General features: G+C 40.8%; 1 protein-coding gene across 1 annotated transcript; it reads left to right on the top strand.

Annotated features, from left to right (window-relative positions):
* The first annotated feature begins 34 nt into the window (after window positions 1-34).
* Window positions 35-11,825, top strand: IFIT5 (interferon induced protein with tetratricopeptide repeats 5). Its single transcript, XM_081823895.1, has 2 exons — window positions 35-168; window positions 8,795-11,825. The coding sequence occupies exons 1-2, from the start codon at window positions 164-166 to the stop codon at window positions 10,236-10,238; spliced, it is 1,449 nt and encodes a 482-aa protein (XP_081680021.1). The 5' UTR covers window positions 35-163; the 3' UTR covers window positions 10,239-11,825.
* Window positions 11,826-15,479: the final 3,654 nt, after the last annotated feature.

Genomic DNA, 15,479 nt, shown 5'->3' with positions numbered 1-15,479 from the left:
GCGACCTCGCGCCGCCGCCGCCCCGCGGGAAGCGCCCACCGCCCACCCGCACTCCCCGCGCACGCGCACACGCCCGCCCGCGCGCGCGCCCCGCCGCTCCGCAGTCGGGGATCCCAGTCCTGAGGAGAAAGCCCGAGGGGACTGCCCGCAGCGCCCAACCACCATGAGGTAAAGGCTTTCCCCGCTTCTGCCCCTAGACCGCGTAGGCCTTTGTTTCAAGCCGGTGTTTTTCTTTCATCCCATTGCCAGCACAGCGCCGCGGCCCTTCAAGGGGCCGAGCGCGCGCTTCCCCGGAGCCCCGACCCTCCCGGGCGTCGGTAGTCGGGACTGTCCGGCCGGGGGGGGGGGGAAGGGGGCGGCCGGCGACGCGACCCAGGAGCCTGTCCCCTCCCTGCGGCTCTTCTCGGCGGCGGCGGCGACAGTGTTCGGTTGGCGGCCGCCCCCGGGGCCATTCGGGCGGCTTCTACGTGGCACGGGTCTCCTGAGGCCCGTCGCCTTCCTCCCCTTCCTGGGGCGGCAGCTGCCATTCCCCCGATGTGGGCAGACACGGTTTGGCCGCAGCCCTGCAGTTGTCACCTAGGTCGGCGGCTACTGCCATTTTGCCTTTCTGATTTCTGGGTCTGAGTTCTTCCCTTCTTGTGAGCTGCCTTTGTACCGCGTCCAGATTCTTCTTATTCCGCCCAGTCCGCTATTTTTTTTTTTTTGGGGGGGGTCCTCTTCTGTCTCCTTTACTGCCTTGTGGTAGTGGGGTCCTTTCCTCACCCGCTTTGTATCCCCAGGGGCTGGCACCCTGCCCTGTGGTGATGAGTGAACCGTCCGCAGTTAGTAAGCTGAGGGATGAGAGAGTAAGATCTTGGGCTCCTGATTGGGAACACCTACTAGTTGGGTGACCCAAAGCAAAGTTGCTTAAACTCTGTGAGTCTGTTTCTTATCCGTAGAAATCAATGACCTCCAGATCTTAGGACTGTGGGATTAGTTGATTGCTTAGTACATAATATTTGCAAATGTTTTTTATTATTATTTTAAGTAAAAAAGAAATGTAATAAGTGCTTTGCTTCTGACATCTGTAAGAAGGGAAGGAGGTATCAGGAAGGTGCCTGAAGAAATGAGGAAGGAAAGGGGGGTGCACTATGTATGGTATGCAGGATGGGCTGGAAGAGGGGTGGACTCCACTTGGGGACTGTCTCCCAAGGACAATGAAAGACTGCTTCTTCATGGCAAAACCCCTCAAATTTCCTAAAGATAAGTGTTGCCTCTTCAGACACAATAGCCTCTCTGCCAGCTTCCCAGAGACCGAGTTTAAAAATTAAGCAAAGTTTGAAAAATAAAACTTCTCATGGCATCCAGTTGGGCATAAATTCCAGAGTCTGGGCAAGGCACTTCAGTGACTGAATATCCCCTTGAGATCTCACAACCACATTCATATTACCTGAGGCAGCCTTCCTCGTCGTCCTTGAGCTGGGCTGCTGTAAACCTTCGCAACAGAAACAGATGTTCATTTTACTCTATGGATGGGCAGGGGGCTGGTAAGCCCATTTGCCATGGATCTGGGCAGGCTGTTAAGGGGATGTCTTGCCCATGATTTTGGTGCAGTTACACCAGAGAAAAGAACAACTACCAAGGGATAGTCATACCAGGCTTCCCAGTCAGAACCATGGGAAACAGTCCAAACTTATTTTCAAAATCCAAACATGAAGCCAGACAGAGAGTATGCCAAGATATAAAGACAAGTGAGATAGGGAAAACTGAAATGGGAGAAAGTTTGGGGCCATTAGCAGGAGGTGAAGAACTAGTAAGAATTCCCTCATCTGGAATCCAGGTACTTTTTACGCTAAGCCTATACCTCTGGGCTGGACATGCTAGAAACTGCCAGTATACAATTGCATTCATTCAACAAATATTTATTTATTGAGTTTCTATTAACTGGCTAGAATAATAGATTCCAGGGACACAGTGCTGGGGACACAGTGTTGAAAAATATAAAATCAGAACAAGGTCCCTATTCTTACGGGGCTTACATTTAAATGGGAGAAATAGATAAACAATAGATAATTGAGTAAATAACACAATTCAGGAAGTATTAAGAGCTACAAGGAAAATAATGTAATGGCCTAAGAAAGTGACCTAGAATGGAGGGGGCTTTTTTAGGTATTTCTGCTGTGGGTGGCCTCCTGGGTAGAGAATGTTGGAGCTGAGTTACAGGAAAGAGCTAGTCATGCCAAGATTTAGGAGCAGAACATTCCCAGAGTAAAAACAACAGGTTTAAAGTCCTTGAACTTGATATGTTCAAGATAGGAAAGTCAGTATGTCCAAAACACAGTGAATGAAGAGGAGAGTAGGAGGAGAAAAGGTTAGACAGATAGATAAGGCCAAGTTCTTTAGGGACTTGTAGGACGTGGCAAGAGCTGGATTAATATCTAAGGGTGTTGGGAAGCCATTGGGAGATTTTAAGCAGGAGACATCATCTGGTTTACATTTTCAAAAGTTTAGTAGGACTCTGAGGGGATCAAGAGCCAAAGCTGGGAGCCCAGATTTTCCCCAGCTCAAAGGAAAGATAATTGTGGTTTAAACTAGTAAAACAGCAATAGAAATGGAGGAAAGTGGATGGATTTAGATTTATCTGGGTGTTAGATTAACAGGACTTCCAATTGGATTGGATGAGAGGTTGAGAGAAGAATCAGATTACTCCTGGATTATTTGGCCTATGGAACTAAGAGGTGCCAAAAAAGACTGGGGGAGGAAAAAGCTCAAGGAATCCAGATTTCTGGATTGCATATGTTTATTTGAGATGCCAATTGAACTTCTAACTGAAGGTGTGAGCTAAAAATTCATTAAGTCAGGGCGCCTGGGTGGCTCAGTCGTTAAGCGTCTGCCTTTGGCTCAGGTCATGGTCCTGGGATCGAGCCCCTCATCAGGCTCCCTGCTCTGCAGGAAGCCTGCTTCTCCCTTTCCCATTCCCCCTGCTTGTGTTCCCTCTCTCGCTGTCTCTCTGTCAAATAAATAAATAAAATCTTTAAAAAAATAAAAAATAAAAATTCATTAAGTCTGGAATTAAGGGGAGAGATAGAGATTAGATCAGAGATAAGGTTATAAATATGAAATGCTTTTATTTTTTTAATCACTACTACTAATTGTGCAATTAATTCAGTTCTGTAACTTTTGTCACTTTTGGCTATTAGGACAGCCCCTTTCCAGTTCCTGAAAAACTCTGTCTAATTCAGTTTAAAACATCAATCTACTATTTGACTTAAAGCACTCTTCTCCTCCTTCCCAACTCCCACCAAATATTGATGTAAGTGCTAATCAGAAAGGGAAATGTGATAGACTAGACTTTAGGATGACTGGCAAGGTGGGGTGCAGCTTTAGCTAAGGTGGTCAGGGGTACACCTCTTTGAAGAGCTGACATTTGAGCCAAGACCAGAATTGTGAGAATAAGTAAGCCCTAGAACTCTCTTAGGAACAGTTCACAAAATGAGAGAATAAAAAGCCCATGCAGATGCCCTGAGGTAGATACATACCTGGCAGAAGAAATAACAATTTCTTTAAAGGCCTGTATGGCTGGAGTGCAGGAAGTGAAAGGAAGGTTGTACAAAATGAGGCTAGAGAAGTAGACAGGGGCTGGATGACACGGGCATAGCAACCATGATTAGGAGTTTGAAGCTGGAGATAAAGATTTGAATATTAGGGCGCCTGGGTGGCTCAGTTGGTTAAGCAACTGCCTTCGGCTCAGGTCATGATCCTGGAGTCCCTGGATCAAGTCCCGCATTGGGCTCCTTGCTTGGCAGGGAGTCTGCTTCTCCCTCTGACTCTCCCCCCTCTCATGTGCTCTCTCTCTCATTCTCTCTCTCTCAAATAAATAAATAAAATCTTAAAAAAAAAAAAAAGATTTGAATATTAACAATGTATAGTTTCACTTCAGCTTCATGTTCCATCTTATAGTTTTCCTGGCCTCTCTCCCACAAGCATCATTTTCTCCCTTATTACTGGAACAGTCCTATTGGCATATCATTAGGTTATTGAAAATATGTGGTTAAAAATTATTTTGACATTTCCCTCAGCCTTCCTCCAGATACAGCTCTATTTCTCTATTTCCTTCAAAATTCCTTGAGAAAGTGGCCTCTATTCCTCATATCTCCTTCTTTACCTCACATTATCCCCTCAGCCACCCCACTAATGTTTTTTTGTTGGTTTTTTGGTGTTTTTTTTTTTTTTAAGCACGACATGGGAGGGGGCAAGCAGAGAGAGAATGAGGAGCAGACCACCCGCTGAGCAGGGAGCCTGCCTTAGGGCTCGATTCCAGGACCCCAAGGTCATGACCCGGGCCAAAGGCAGACACTTAACCCACTGAACCACCCAGGCGCCCTCCAGTAATGTTTTCATCCCTACCTTTCTAGTCAAACACTTATCACGGTCCCCCACAGCTTTACTCCTGCCAAAACAGTGATCTCTTCTCTGTCCTCAATTACTCAGTCTCTTAGAATCATTTTACACATTGAATATTCGTTTCTCTTTCTTGAAATATTTTCTTCCTTAGGCTTTCATTGATACTTAGTTTTCTAGCTTCCTCACTGATTATTCTTTCTTTGCCTCCTTTCTTGGTCCTTCTAGGCTACTTGACTTGGGAGTGTCTTACAGCTTAGTTTTTACCTTTTCTGTCTATGCTCACTCCTTAGGTAATTTAATTCTAGATCTTGTGGTTTTAAAGTCCATCTGCATGTCTATCACTCCCGATTTTATATCCTTCATTCTAACTTCATTCCTCCTCGTCCCCAGTATTGTATTCATTAATATCCAACTTCATACTTAGCATCTTCACTTGAATGTGTAATAGACATCTCAAAATTAACATTTCCAAATAAGCCTCTTGATTTATCCAGTCCCTCAAGTCAAAAGCATAGGAATCATCTTGGATTCTCTCTTTTCCTCATGGCCCTCTCCACAACTAATCCATCAGAAAGACCTGTCAGCTCTGCCTCAAATATAACCAATCCAGTCCTCACCAACCCTCCACTACAACCACAGCGTAAGCTTGCATCATCTCTCCTTGGATTTCCTTGACAGCTGCTTTCATGTCTCTTTCAGGGAGACTTGCTCTGGTCATGCTCTTTATATTTTAACCACCTCTCAAACCCCCTGCCAACTTCCCATTTTTTTCTCCTTTTCTGCTTTATTTTTCTCTTTATTACCATCTCACATACTCTTATATTTTCATTTGGTTTTTTGATCTTCTCTTGGCACACCCCACTGCCCTATTAGAATATAAGCTACATGAAATCAGGGTGTTTTTTCTGTTTTGTTCATTGCTGTATCCCAACACTTAGAACAGTGCCCTCTACATTGTACCTCTCAGTAAATCTTGAACAAATAGTTTCCCTATCAGTTTCCAAACTTCCTCTTTTGACCCTTGATTGTCCATTCTCCTCACAGCAGCCAGAGGGATTTTTTAAAACTTATATCAAACACTGTCATTTTCCTACTTAAAAAGTTTCCCCCAGTGGTTTCCCATTGCAATTAGGGTAAAATTTATGTTCCTTATCATGGACTTCCAAACCCTGCATCATCTGTCCCTGCCTACTACTACACCTCATCTTCTGCTATTCCTCTTTACTATGCTTCAGCCACACTTTCCTTCCTTTTGTCCCCTGAACACACCAAGTTTGTTCTCACATCAGGGCCTTTGCACTCACTGGCCTCTCAGCCCAAACCAGGGTTCCTCAGTCTCAACATTATTGACATTTCTGGCTGGATAACTCATTGTTGTTGGGACTGACCTGTGCATTGTAGGATATTTAGCAGCATCCCTGGCCTTACCCAGTAGATGCTAGTAGCATTCCTCCAGTGGTGACAACCAAAATTATCTCCAGACATTACCAAATATCCCCTAGGGGGCAAAAGCACACCGGTTGAGAAGCAGTGGCTTAGACCATTTTGCCTCAGATCTTTTATGATTGCCTCCATTTCATTGTTGAGATCTTACTTCAATTGCCCCTTTCTACAAAAGCTATCCCTTCATAATTGTAACTAAAGTACCTCCCCAACCACCACCACCCTTAATCCCATTACTCTGATTTTTTTTTCCTTAACATTTACTACTACCTGGAATTATGTTGTCTATTTGTTTTCATATTGATTTGTTTACATATTTGTTTTCCATCAACTCCTTTTGTTCCTTCCTCTTCCAGAATGGAATTGCCATGAAGAAAGAGCCGTTTTCTAATTTGTTCACTACTATATCCAGTACAACTAGGATATTGCCTGGCATATATGACACGAGGAGGTCAATAAATGTTTCGATGGCACTATTACTATAGTTCCCATAAACATTTATACAACTATATATTTATATTTTACATACAAGGGTGTGGGGGGCTTTTTGTGCATCAGAAAGGGAAATAAACACATTCACACACACATGCTCTGTATACTGTTCATCCCATAATTAGGGCATTTTCCTCTTTGAGAGAAGACTTAAGGAATTTTTTTTCTGGGGCACCTGGGTGGCTCAGTCATTTAAGCGTCTGCCTTCAGCTCAGGTCATGATCCCAAGGTCCTGGGATTGAGCCCCGCATCGGGCTCCCTGCTCCGCGGGAAGCCTGCTTCTCCCTCTCCCACTCCCCCTGCTTGTGTTCCCTCTCTCGCTGTCTCTCTCTCTCTAAGAAATAAAAATTTTAAAAAAAAAAGAATTTTTTTTCCTGTACATTTCTTAATTATGGTTAATTGTAGATTGAGAAAGTCTTTTTTTTTTAAGATTTTATTTATTTGAGAGAGAACACAAGCAGGGTGGAGGGACAGAGGGAGAGGGAGAAGCTGGCTCCCCCACTGAGCAGGGATCCCAGCATGGGGCTTGATCCCAGGACCCCGGGATCATGTCCTGGGCCAGAGGCAGATGCTTAACCGAGCCACCCAGGCACCCCTGAGAAAGTCTTTCTTGACTGCCACACTACCACTATCAGCAAAACAGAAAAATAAAACCAGGAATGTTAATTAGGATTTTGTCAGTTGGAGACATTAGAAACCTAATTTAGAGTGGCTTAAGCAGGCACACACACAGAGAGGTTATTTCTTTAAGTAAATAGAAGTCCAGGGGTAGACAAGGTGATCCAGGCAAGACTGTTTAGTCACTATTGTGAACAGTTATCTTTCTTCCTAAGCTCTGCTTTCCTCTCTATTAGAGTCTTTCTCAGGCAGGCAGACTCTCCCCAAGTTTGGAAAGATGGCCACCAGCACACCCAAGGTTATATTCTACCAACTTAAAATTTTTAGAAGGAAGGGAGATCGTTCCATCAAAGTCCCATTTCAGCAAAAATATATTTTAATTGGATTATCTCTGAATAAATCACTGGGACCAGGGAATGGCTAGAATATCATGTGCCTTCCCAGACTAAACGGTAGATAGTCCATTTCAAATCGCATGGACTAAGAGTAGAGGGAGAGGATGTTCCAGAAATGGAAACCAAAAGAAGGGGTCCTCACCAAGTAAAAACCACAGATGTCCACAGCACTGGACTATGTACACTTCCTGGGTCACTTCCATGGAACTTTCTGCTGAATTTTAATTGTTTACTTATAAGCTCTGTATAAGCAGGGCTGTGTCTTGTTCACAGTTACATACCCAGGATTATTTAGAAGCTCTTGCACATAAAATGGTCTCAGTAATGAATAAATATTTCCTTGTCCTTCCTTCCCCCTTTATCTTCCTAGTTTCAGAGATAGTGTTTCCAATGTACCCTGTAGAGATTACACTGTGCCTTGCACAAAGGGAGCTCAACAAATATTTGTGAAGTGAATTTTAAGAGCAATGGTAAGGTAATAATAGGTATTAGCCATTGTTGCCCACAACCCCAGAGGTCAGAAGGATGTGGCACTTATATCAAATCTGTTAAGCTTACTAAATTTCCTTGTGCCTTTTCCCCATCTCTGGAAATTTGTTACTCTCCTTTTATCTATCTCAAACTTAATGCTTTTCCCCATCTCTTGGTATACCAGTTACTATCCGTTTCTTTTCTTTTCTTTGTTTTTTAAAATTTTATTTATTTATTTGACAGAGAGAGAGCACAGGTAGGCAGAGCGGCAGGCAGAGGGAGAGGGAGAGGGAGAAGCAGGCTGTCCGCTGAGCAGACAGTCCGACATGGGGCTTGATCCCAGGACCCTGGGATCATGACCTGAGCCAAAGGCAGCCGCTTAACCGACTGAGCCACCCAGGCGCTCCAGTTACTATCCGTTTTTGTGTCTTTTCTCTGTGTGAGGTTTCCTTCTTTTCTTTCTTCCTCTCTCTCCCTTCCTCCCTCTCTTCTTTCTCTTCCTTTCTTCCTCTGCAAAAATGATATATTGGTGTGGCTTCTGTGTCTTCTTCAGTGTACTCCTTTTTCTTATTTCTCACCTCTTCACTCCCTTCCTACTCATAATATAGAAATGGAATTTTTGTATTAATTATCGACTGTGTGTATATTTATTATTCTTAATTTTCAAGGCAAGTAAATAAAACATTTTAAATTCCCCTCTGTAAAAATTGGAGGTACTTGTGGTTTAGTGACTACCAAAAGGAAATAGATATCCTGTGACAGAGAGAACCCTGTCATCTCTCCAGAACTGCTTTTGCGATAAGTAATGAGAATATTTCTAGAATTTAACTCTACACCAAGGAAACCAGTATAAAGATACAGGGGACTAGTGCTTGAACTGTAAGATCAAATAAAAGGTAGAATTGTTGTTAAACAAAAAACGGTATATAAGATTTAAAGATTGATTATTTCCTTCATTTCTTCAAAATTAAAAGGGATTTTATCTTTGACAGTGAAATTCCTAAGGACTCCTTGAAGGCCATTCTGTTGGAGTTAGAATGTCACTTTACATGGAATTTACTTAAGGAAGACATTGATCTGTTTGATGTGGAAGATACAATTGGTCAACAGCTTGAATTTCTTACCACAAAATCCAGACTCACTCTTTATAACTTATTGGCCTATGTGAAACACCTGAAAGGCCAAAATAAAGATGCTCTAGAGTGCCTGGAACAAGCAGAAGAAATAATCCGTCAAGAACACTCAGACAAAGAGGCAATACGAAGTCTGGTCACTTGGGGAAACTATGCCTGGGTATATTATCACATGGACCAGCTCAAAGAATCTCAGAAGTATATAGACAAAATAGGGAATGTTTGCAAGAAATTGTCCAGTCCTTCTAACTACAAGTTGGAGCGTCCTGAGATTGACTGTGAAAAAGGGTGGGCACTCTTGAAATTTGGAGGAAAGTATTACCAAAAGGCTAAAGTGGCTTTTGAGAAGGCTTTGGAAGCTGAACCCGACAATCCAGAATTTAACATCGGCTATGCCATCACAGTGTATCGGCTGGATGATTCTGACAGAGAAGGGTCTATAAAGAGCTTTTCCCTCGGTCCTCTGAGGAAAGCTGTTACCTTGAACCCAGATAACTCCTACATTAAGGTTTTTCTGGCACTAAAGCTTCAAGATGTACATGCAGAAGCTGAAGGGGAAAGGTATATTGAAGAAATCCTGGACCAGATATCATCCCAACCATATGTCCTTCGTTATGCAGCCAAATTCTACAGGAGAAAAAATTCCTGGGACAAAGCTCTGGAACTTTTGAAAAAGGCCTTGGAGGTGACACCAACCTCTTCTTTCCTGCATCACCAGATGGGACTTTGCTATAGGGCACAAATGATCCAAATCAAGAAGGCCACACGCAACAGACCTAAAGGAAAGGATAAACTGAAAGTTGATGAGCTGATTACATCTGCTATATTTCATTTCAAAGCAGCTGTGGAAAAGGACTCTATGTTTGCATTTGCCTACACGGATCTGGCCAACATGTATGCTGAGGGAGGCCAGTATAGCAATGCTGAAGACGTTTTCCAGAAAGCCCTTCGTCTGGAGAACATAACTGATGATCACAAACATCAGATCCATTATCACTATGGCCGCTTTCAGGAATTTCACCGTAAATCAGAAAGTACTGCTATCCACCATTATTTAGAAGCCTTAAAGGTCAAAGACCGGTCATCCCTACGCACCAAATTGACAAGTGCTCTGAAGAAATTGGCTGTCAAGAGACTCAGCCACAATGCTTCAGATGTGCAGAGTTTAAGTGCCCTAGGGTTTGTTTACAAGCTGGAAGGAGAAAAGAGGCAAGCTGCTGAGTACTATGAGAGGGCCCAAAAGGTAGACCCAGAAAATGAAGAATTCCTTACTGCTCTCTGTGAGCTTCGACTTTCTATTTAAATACATACTCTAGGAAATTAGTTCTAAGCTTTCCTCTCCATTTTGGGTCATTATATTTTTTTGTTTATTATTTTAATCCATTGTTCATTATAGAGCCAATTTTTTGAATGGTTACATACCAAGCATCATCCTAAATACTTCATATATACATAATGATGAATCTTTTGCTGTTTTCTTTTTTTTAAATTAAACTAATATAATCCATTGAGAAATGAACATTTCAGCTATTGTAACTTTTAAAAATAGTATGGCCATTATGACTTTATACTCTTTATCTCTGCCATTTATAATAATTTTTGATTAAATTTTGTCAAATTTTCCATATTACTCACACAGTGAGTATAATTCTGCATAAACCCTGACAGCTAGGTCAGGAATACTCTTTCAGGAGTGCAAAATTGTATTAGTTAAACTCTTAACTATGTAGCTTGCAAAAGATGGACCCTTCCAGTTACAGATGTTTTAACTTTGATGAGAATATTTAACCATCAACCTGATAGTCACCTAAAGAATCCTCTTTGTTGAAAGAAAAAAGTTCATAATAATAAAAAGCTTGTCATCTGTGGTGACTTCAATAAAAGGAGAAAAAACTAGAATAGGAAAAAAAAAGATTTCTTCAAATACAGAACTTAAGGGACCCATGAAAAATCACAAGTATTATCTCCCAAAATGTTCATTAAGTAGCTAGAAGTAGTTGTGAGAAAAAAAAGAATAATGGAAAATCCCATGTCTTATGTTTCTCTGGTTCTTTTGTAACAAGAATGAACCTAAACTAATCTAGATGAAATTAATTTTATTCCTTCCCATTAAAATTCCAGTATGTTTAGGTTAAACTCATTGAGGTAGAAAGCAGGCCAGTTGAGAAATTGGGAGAAATGATAAACAAATGGGTAAAATAGGTATCCCTAACCTATATCCCTAGATTACCAAGATTTCTATGATTTGGTTTTGGGTCTGGACTGGATTGTTCTCATACTCCCAGTTTCTGGCCTTTAGTATTCCAAAGTTACTTCTGTGAAGCTTTTTCTTTGTCTAAAGTTTTCAGATTGACATGTTTTCCTATAGATCCTATAGGAATAGTTAAGCTCTGCTTTCAGTTTTAATATCCATCTTGAAGGGTCACTGTTTAAGGGCTCTTATCCCAGGGGACATTTTTAATTGGGATGTTGCTAAAAGTAGCTTCTGTAATGTTTCTTTGATTATATACTACACAATTATATCTACCACCACAGTATTATTGGAAAAGTGTGCCATGTGATTTAATTCTCCATACCTCTAATGTAGCTCTTAAAACTACTGTATACATACATGTTTGTTTTTTACTTTTTGTTACTTTTTAAAAAAAATTTTTTCTATTGTGATTATTATAAAAGTAATGAATTCTCATTGTAAAATTTCAAACATAACAGAAGCATATGAGTTTAAAAGTAAGAGCACCCCCCTCACCCTTCCCTAATTCTACACCCCCCATGGTAACCTGTTTACAATTTAATATGTATCCTTCTAGATATTTTTTCTGTGCATATTCAAACATACATCCATACTGCAATGTATTTCATAAATTAAATTTTAAAAATGTTTGTTTTACTTAAGTCCCTGCTGTTTTTGTTTATTTTGCTCATTTCATTTGTTTATGCAAGAAGGAAGAATGGGGAAGGGAATGATTTTTACTTAAGTATTTCAGAAATTCAAGATTGAAGTCCTGACCTATCAGTAGAAGCATTTGTCACATTTTGCAGCAAATATTTTATTTTGCAGCAAGTCATTTTCCCCTATTGGGAATAATGTTGTAATTAAAGTTGTGTTCCCAAGTAGGAAATTCACATGCAATATAATACAGTTATGATATCAAAACAACAATACAGCTATAAGCCTCTACTTAAATATTTAGACTAAAGTCTATTAAGTGACTTTAAAATTCACTAGATATAACATACCAATATATAAGAAGTCATAAATACCAAAAAAAGTATAAAATCAGCATATGAAAAATACTCTATAGTAAATACTGAACTAAAATTAGTATGTTTATAATAACTGCAAATTTTGTCACTAATTGTGCTTGCCTTCCTAAAATTTAAAATTATTTAGAGATAATTTCATAGAGTCTTGGGTCTAAAAAAGACCTCAGAGTCCTTTATCAATTAGCCATCAAAACTTAGACCTTGAATTATCTTCCTAAATGATAATTTCATTTTCAGATAGTCCTTCTTCTTAGAAATTTGTTCCTTCTCATTTAACTGAAGACTTTTGGCCTGAAGTTTACACATTTTGGGCTGTCTTTAGGGACCTTAAAGATCTAATCCTTTTGAGAGGTGACATTTTGTATCAGAACTCTTAGTTGCAAATGGCAGAAAACCCAGCTCAAACTGACCTAAGCAAAAATGGGAATGTAGTGGCTGTTGTAATTTAATAATCCAGAGGCAGTACTAGTTTCGGATAAATTTGAAGAGATAAGTGAGTCATCAAATATATATCAGTGGCTAGTAAATCAAGTGATACTGAGTAGCCAAAAACCAAATGTCTACTATACATGTCTTAAAAGTATTTGAAGAAAATTGCTCTATGTCCCCCAAGAATTCTTTAAGTTAAACATGCTATTATCTTTCACCCCATCCCCATCTTCATCATGGTCAATTTTAGTTCTCTCCAAATTGTCTTTATCCTTGGCTAGTGGTTTTTGCTGAGAGGTTAACTTAATATCCAAAGTGAGGTTTTAGGACTATGGTAGAATGATCTTTTCTTTTTTCTATAAACTATACTTCTAATGTAGCCAAAATCAAAATCTCTTCTTGGTATCTACTCATGTGTTGGTTTTTCCACACATGCCATTTTAAGGCATGTTTTCCACATCCTGTACCTGAGCATTTGGCTTTTGAAAGTGTTTTATGTCACTTGGTAGCATTCAGCACTTCAAATCAGATAACCTGTACCTCTTAAAGAAGTTGAGAAAAAGTTTGTATATAAAAGGCTAATCATTGCAAATAACACCACAGATAATGGAGAACCTAACTTAAGTTGTCTTTATAATAGTAACAAAAATAAATCTTGGGGTTTTTTGGTTTTGTTTTTTAAGATTTTATTTTATTTTTTGAGAGAACAAGTGGAGAGGAGAGGCAGAGGGAGAGGGAGAAGCAGGCTCCCCACTGAGCAGGGGGCCTGATGCCGGGCTCAATCCCAGGGATCCAGGATCGTGACCTGAGCCAAAGTCAGACACTTAACTGACTGAGCCACCCAGGCACCCCATAAATCTTGTTTTTAAGCAAGACCTAATTTTGTTTAAGCAGTGTGACCAAGACATAATCACTCTCTACTGAGCTCTGATCAAATTTGGCTCCATTCTGAGAAAGCTCCATCTTTGTGATACTAAGATAGCTGCCACATGTACTCTTGTCCCAATGTAGTGGAAAAGAGCATTTCTGCTCCTCCAGCCACCTAAGAAGTCCAAGTTTGCTGTCTGATGGGACCACCTGAGGTTACATGCCATTCTCCAATCAGTCATCACGGCCAGGGAGGAAGTTATCATGCTCGTTAAGTTAGGCTTGATACACATAGCTGGCCCCGAAATTGAGGAATAGGGAGAAAATTGACTTCCCTGGAAGCACAAGGATTGTAAGGTGCAGGGGTGAAATTATCAAGAAAACTGGTATTGGATACTGACAGCCAAAACACCAAGGGTATATAGATTCAAATTACCTTCTTCCCCCATCCATACAGCTGTCCTTAGCAAGTAAAATATTTTAAAAAGGAGCTAGAGTCATTCTTAACACTGAAGCCCCTGGTAAACTTTTTTGTTGGGATTTCAGGTGCTGTGTCTCCTTAGTCTAGTTCTCTTCTTCTTCTTTTTTATTCCTTCAGATCTGCTCTCCACCTCAGCCTCATAGAGGGCAGCCTGGTGTATGGAAGATAGAGGGAGGGAAGAAGACATACTCACATTGTAGTGATGGCTACTGACTGTAATTCAGACAACTTCAGAAAATAAAACAACCAGAGGCATTATGGCCTGTGAATGTGTCTGAAGTACCAAAGATGATTGTGTTAACTGAAATAATGACCTACATCCAGTAAAGCTGAGCAACCCCTGAAAAAGCCATTACCAGCTTATTAACCAGCTGCTGTGAGGTCTCCAGGCCTTGAACAGGACTAGTTCAAATTCAAGGTGACGGAAGAGAGGATAAAAGTAGGTATGGAAAGATCTGGACATTGAAGGACTAAACCAGATTACCCATGTGGTTAGCCTATATATATATGTATTCTGTGATGGCAAAGGCCCATGTAAAAATACTGCTTTGCATTCCCCATATTAGGTACTTTAGTGTGTCACCTTATTTAACCATCTCAGCACTGCAAGTGAATAGAGCCAGGCTCAGAGAAGTTAAGTAACATTCTGAAAATCACACGACTACTAAGCTACTAAGTGGTGGGACTAGGATTTAAAACCAAATCTGACCTAATTTATAGTCCACTCTCTCTCCATTGTATCAGTGGTTCAGAACCCTAACCCTAAATTAAGAGTCACTGGTTAAGCTCTTTAAAAATCAAATTCCCAGGTCCCACCACAGACCTACTAAGCCAGAACCTCTAGGGGTCAAGTCTGGAAGTTTGTATAATCGGTGGATGTTAAGAAATGAGAATCAATTTGGCCTTAACAATTAGAATAGTCTCCTTTGAGTAGTTCAGGGACAATAACACTATAACCCTATAATCTCCAGCTACAAGGATTATACTGACTGAGGGTCCCATCTGCTATATACTGACATCCATCATTGCATTTGCATTGAGGCCATTCTTCCCAGCATGGTAGGGACACTAACTCAGGCCCTGACGTGGGAGATGTACAACTCCTTTGACAGGTGACCTAGGCTCAAGGATTCCCCATCAGCCTTGCCAAATTTTACTTTATACTGTACTTTTGGGCACCTGGCTGGCTCAGTCAGTGGAGCATATGACTCAATTTCAGCATCGCAAGTTTGAGCCTCATGTTGGGTTATAAAGATTACTTAAAAATAAAAACTTAAAAAAAAATACTATACTGAACTCTAAGATGCTTCCATCCAACTTTTCTCCTCTCTCTCCTGCACTTGGAGTCAGACTTGAATCCCATGGCTTTCCCAGCCTCTCTTTGCTCCTGTCCATTTTCTCTCACAGAATTTTCCCTAATAAGTTTCTTTTTTTTTTTTTTTTTAAAGATTTTATTTATTTGACAGAGAGAGAGACAATGAGAAAGGAAACAAAAGCGGG

This window comes from Leptonychotes weddellii, chromosome 6, assembly GCF_054177405.1.
Source record: "Leptonychotes weddellii isolate Sample4059 chromosome 6, ASM5417740v2, whole genome shotgun sequence".
NCBI classification, from domain to species: domain Eukaryota; kingdom Metazoa; phylum Chordata; class Mammalia; order Carnivora; family Phocidae; genus Leptonychotes; species Leptonychotes weddellii.
The sequence above is the reverse complement of the archived record's forward strand: the minus strand, read 5'-3'. Positions and strand labels throughout refer to the sequence as shown.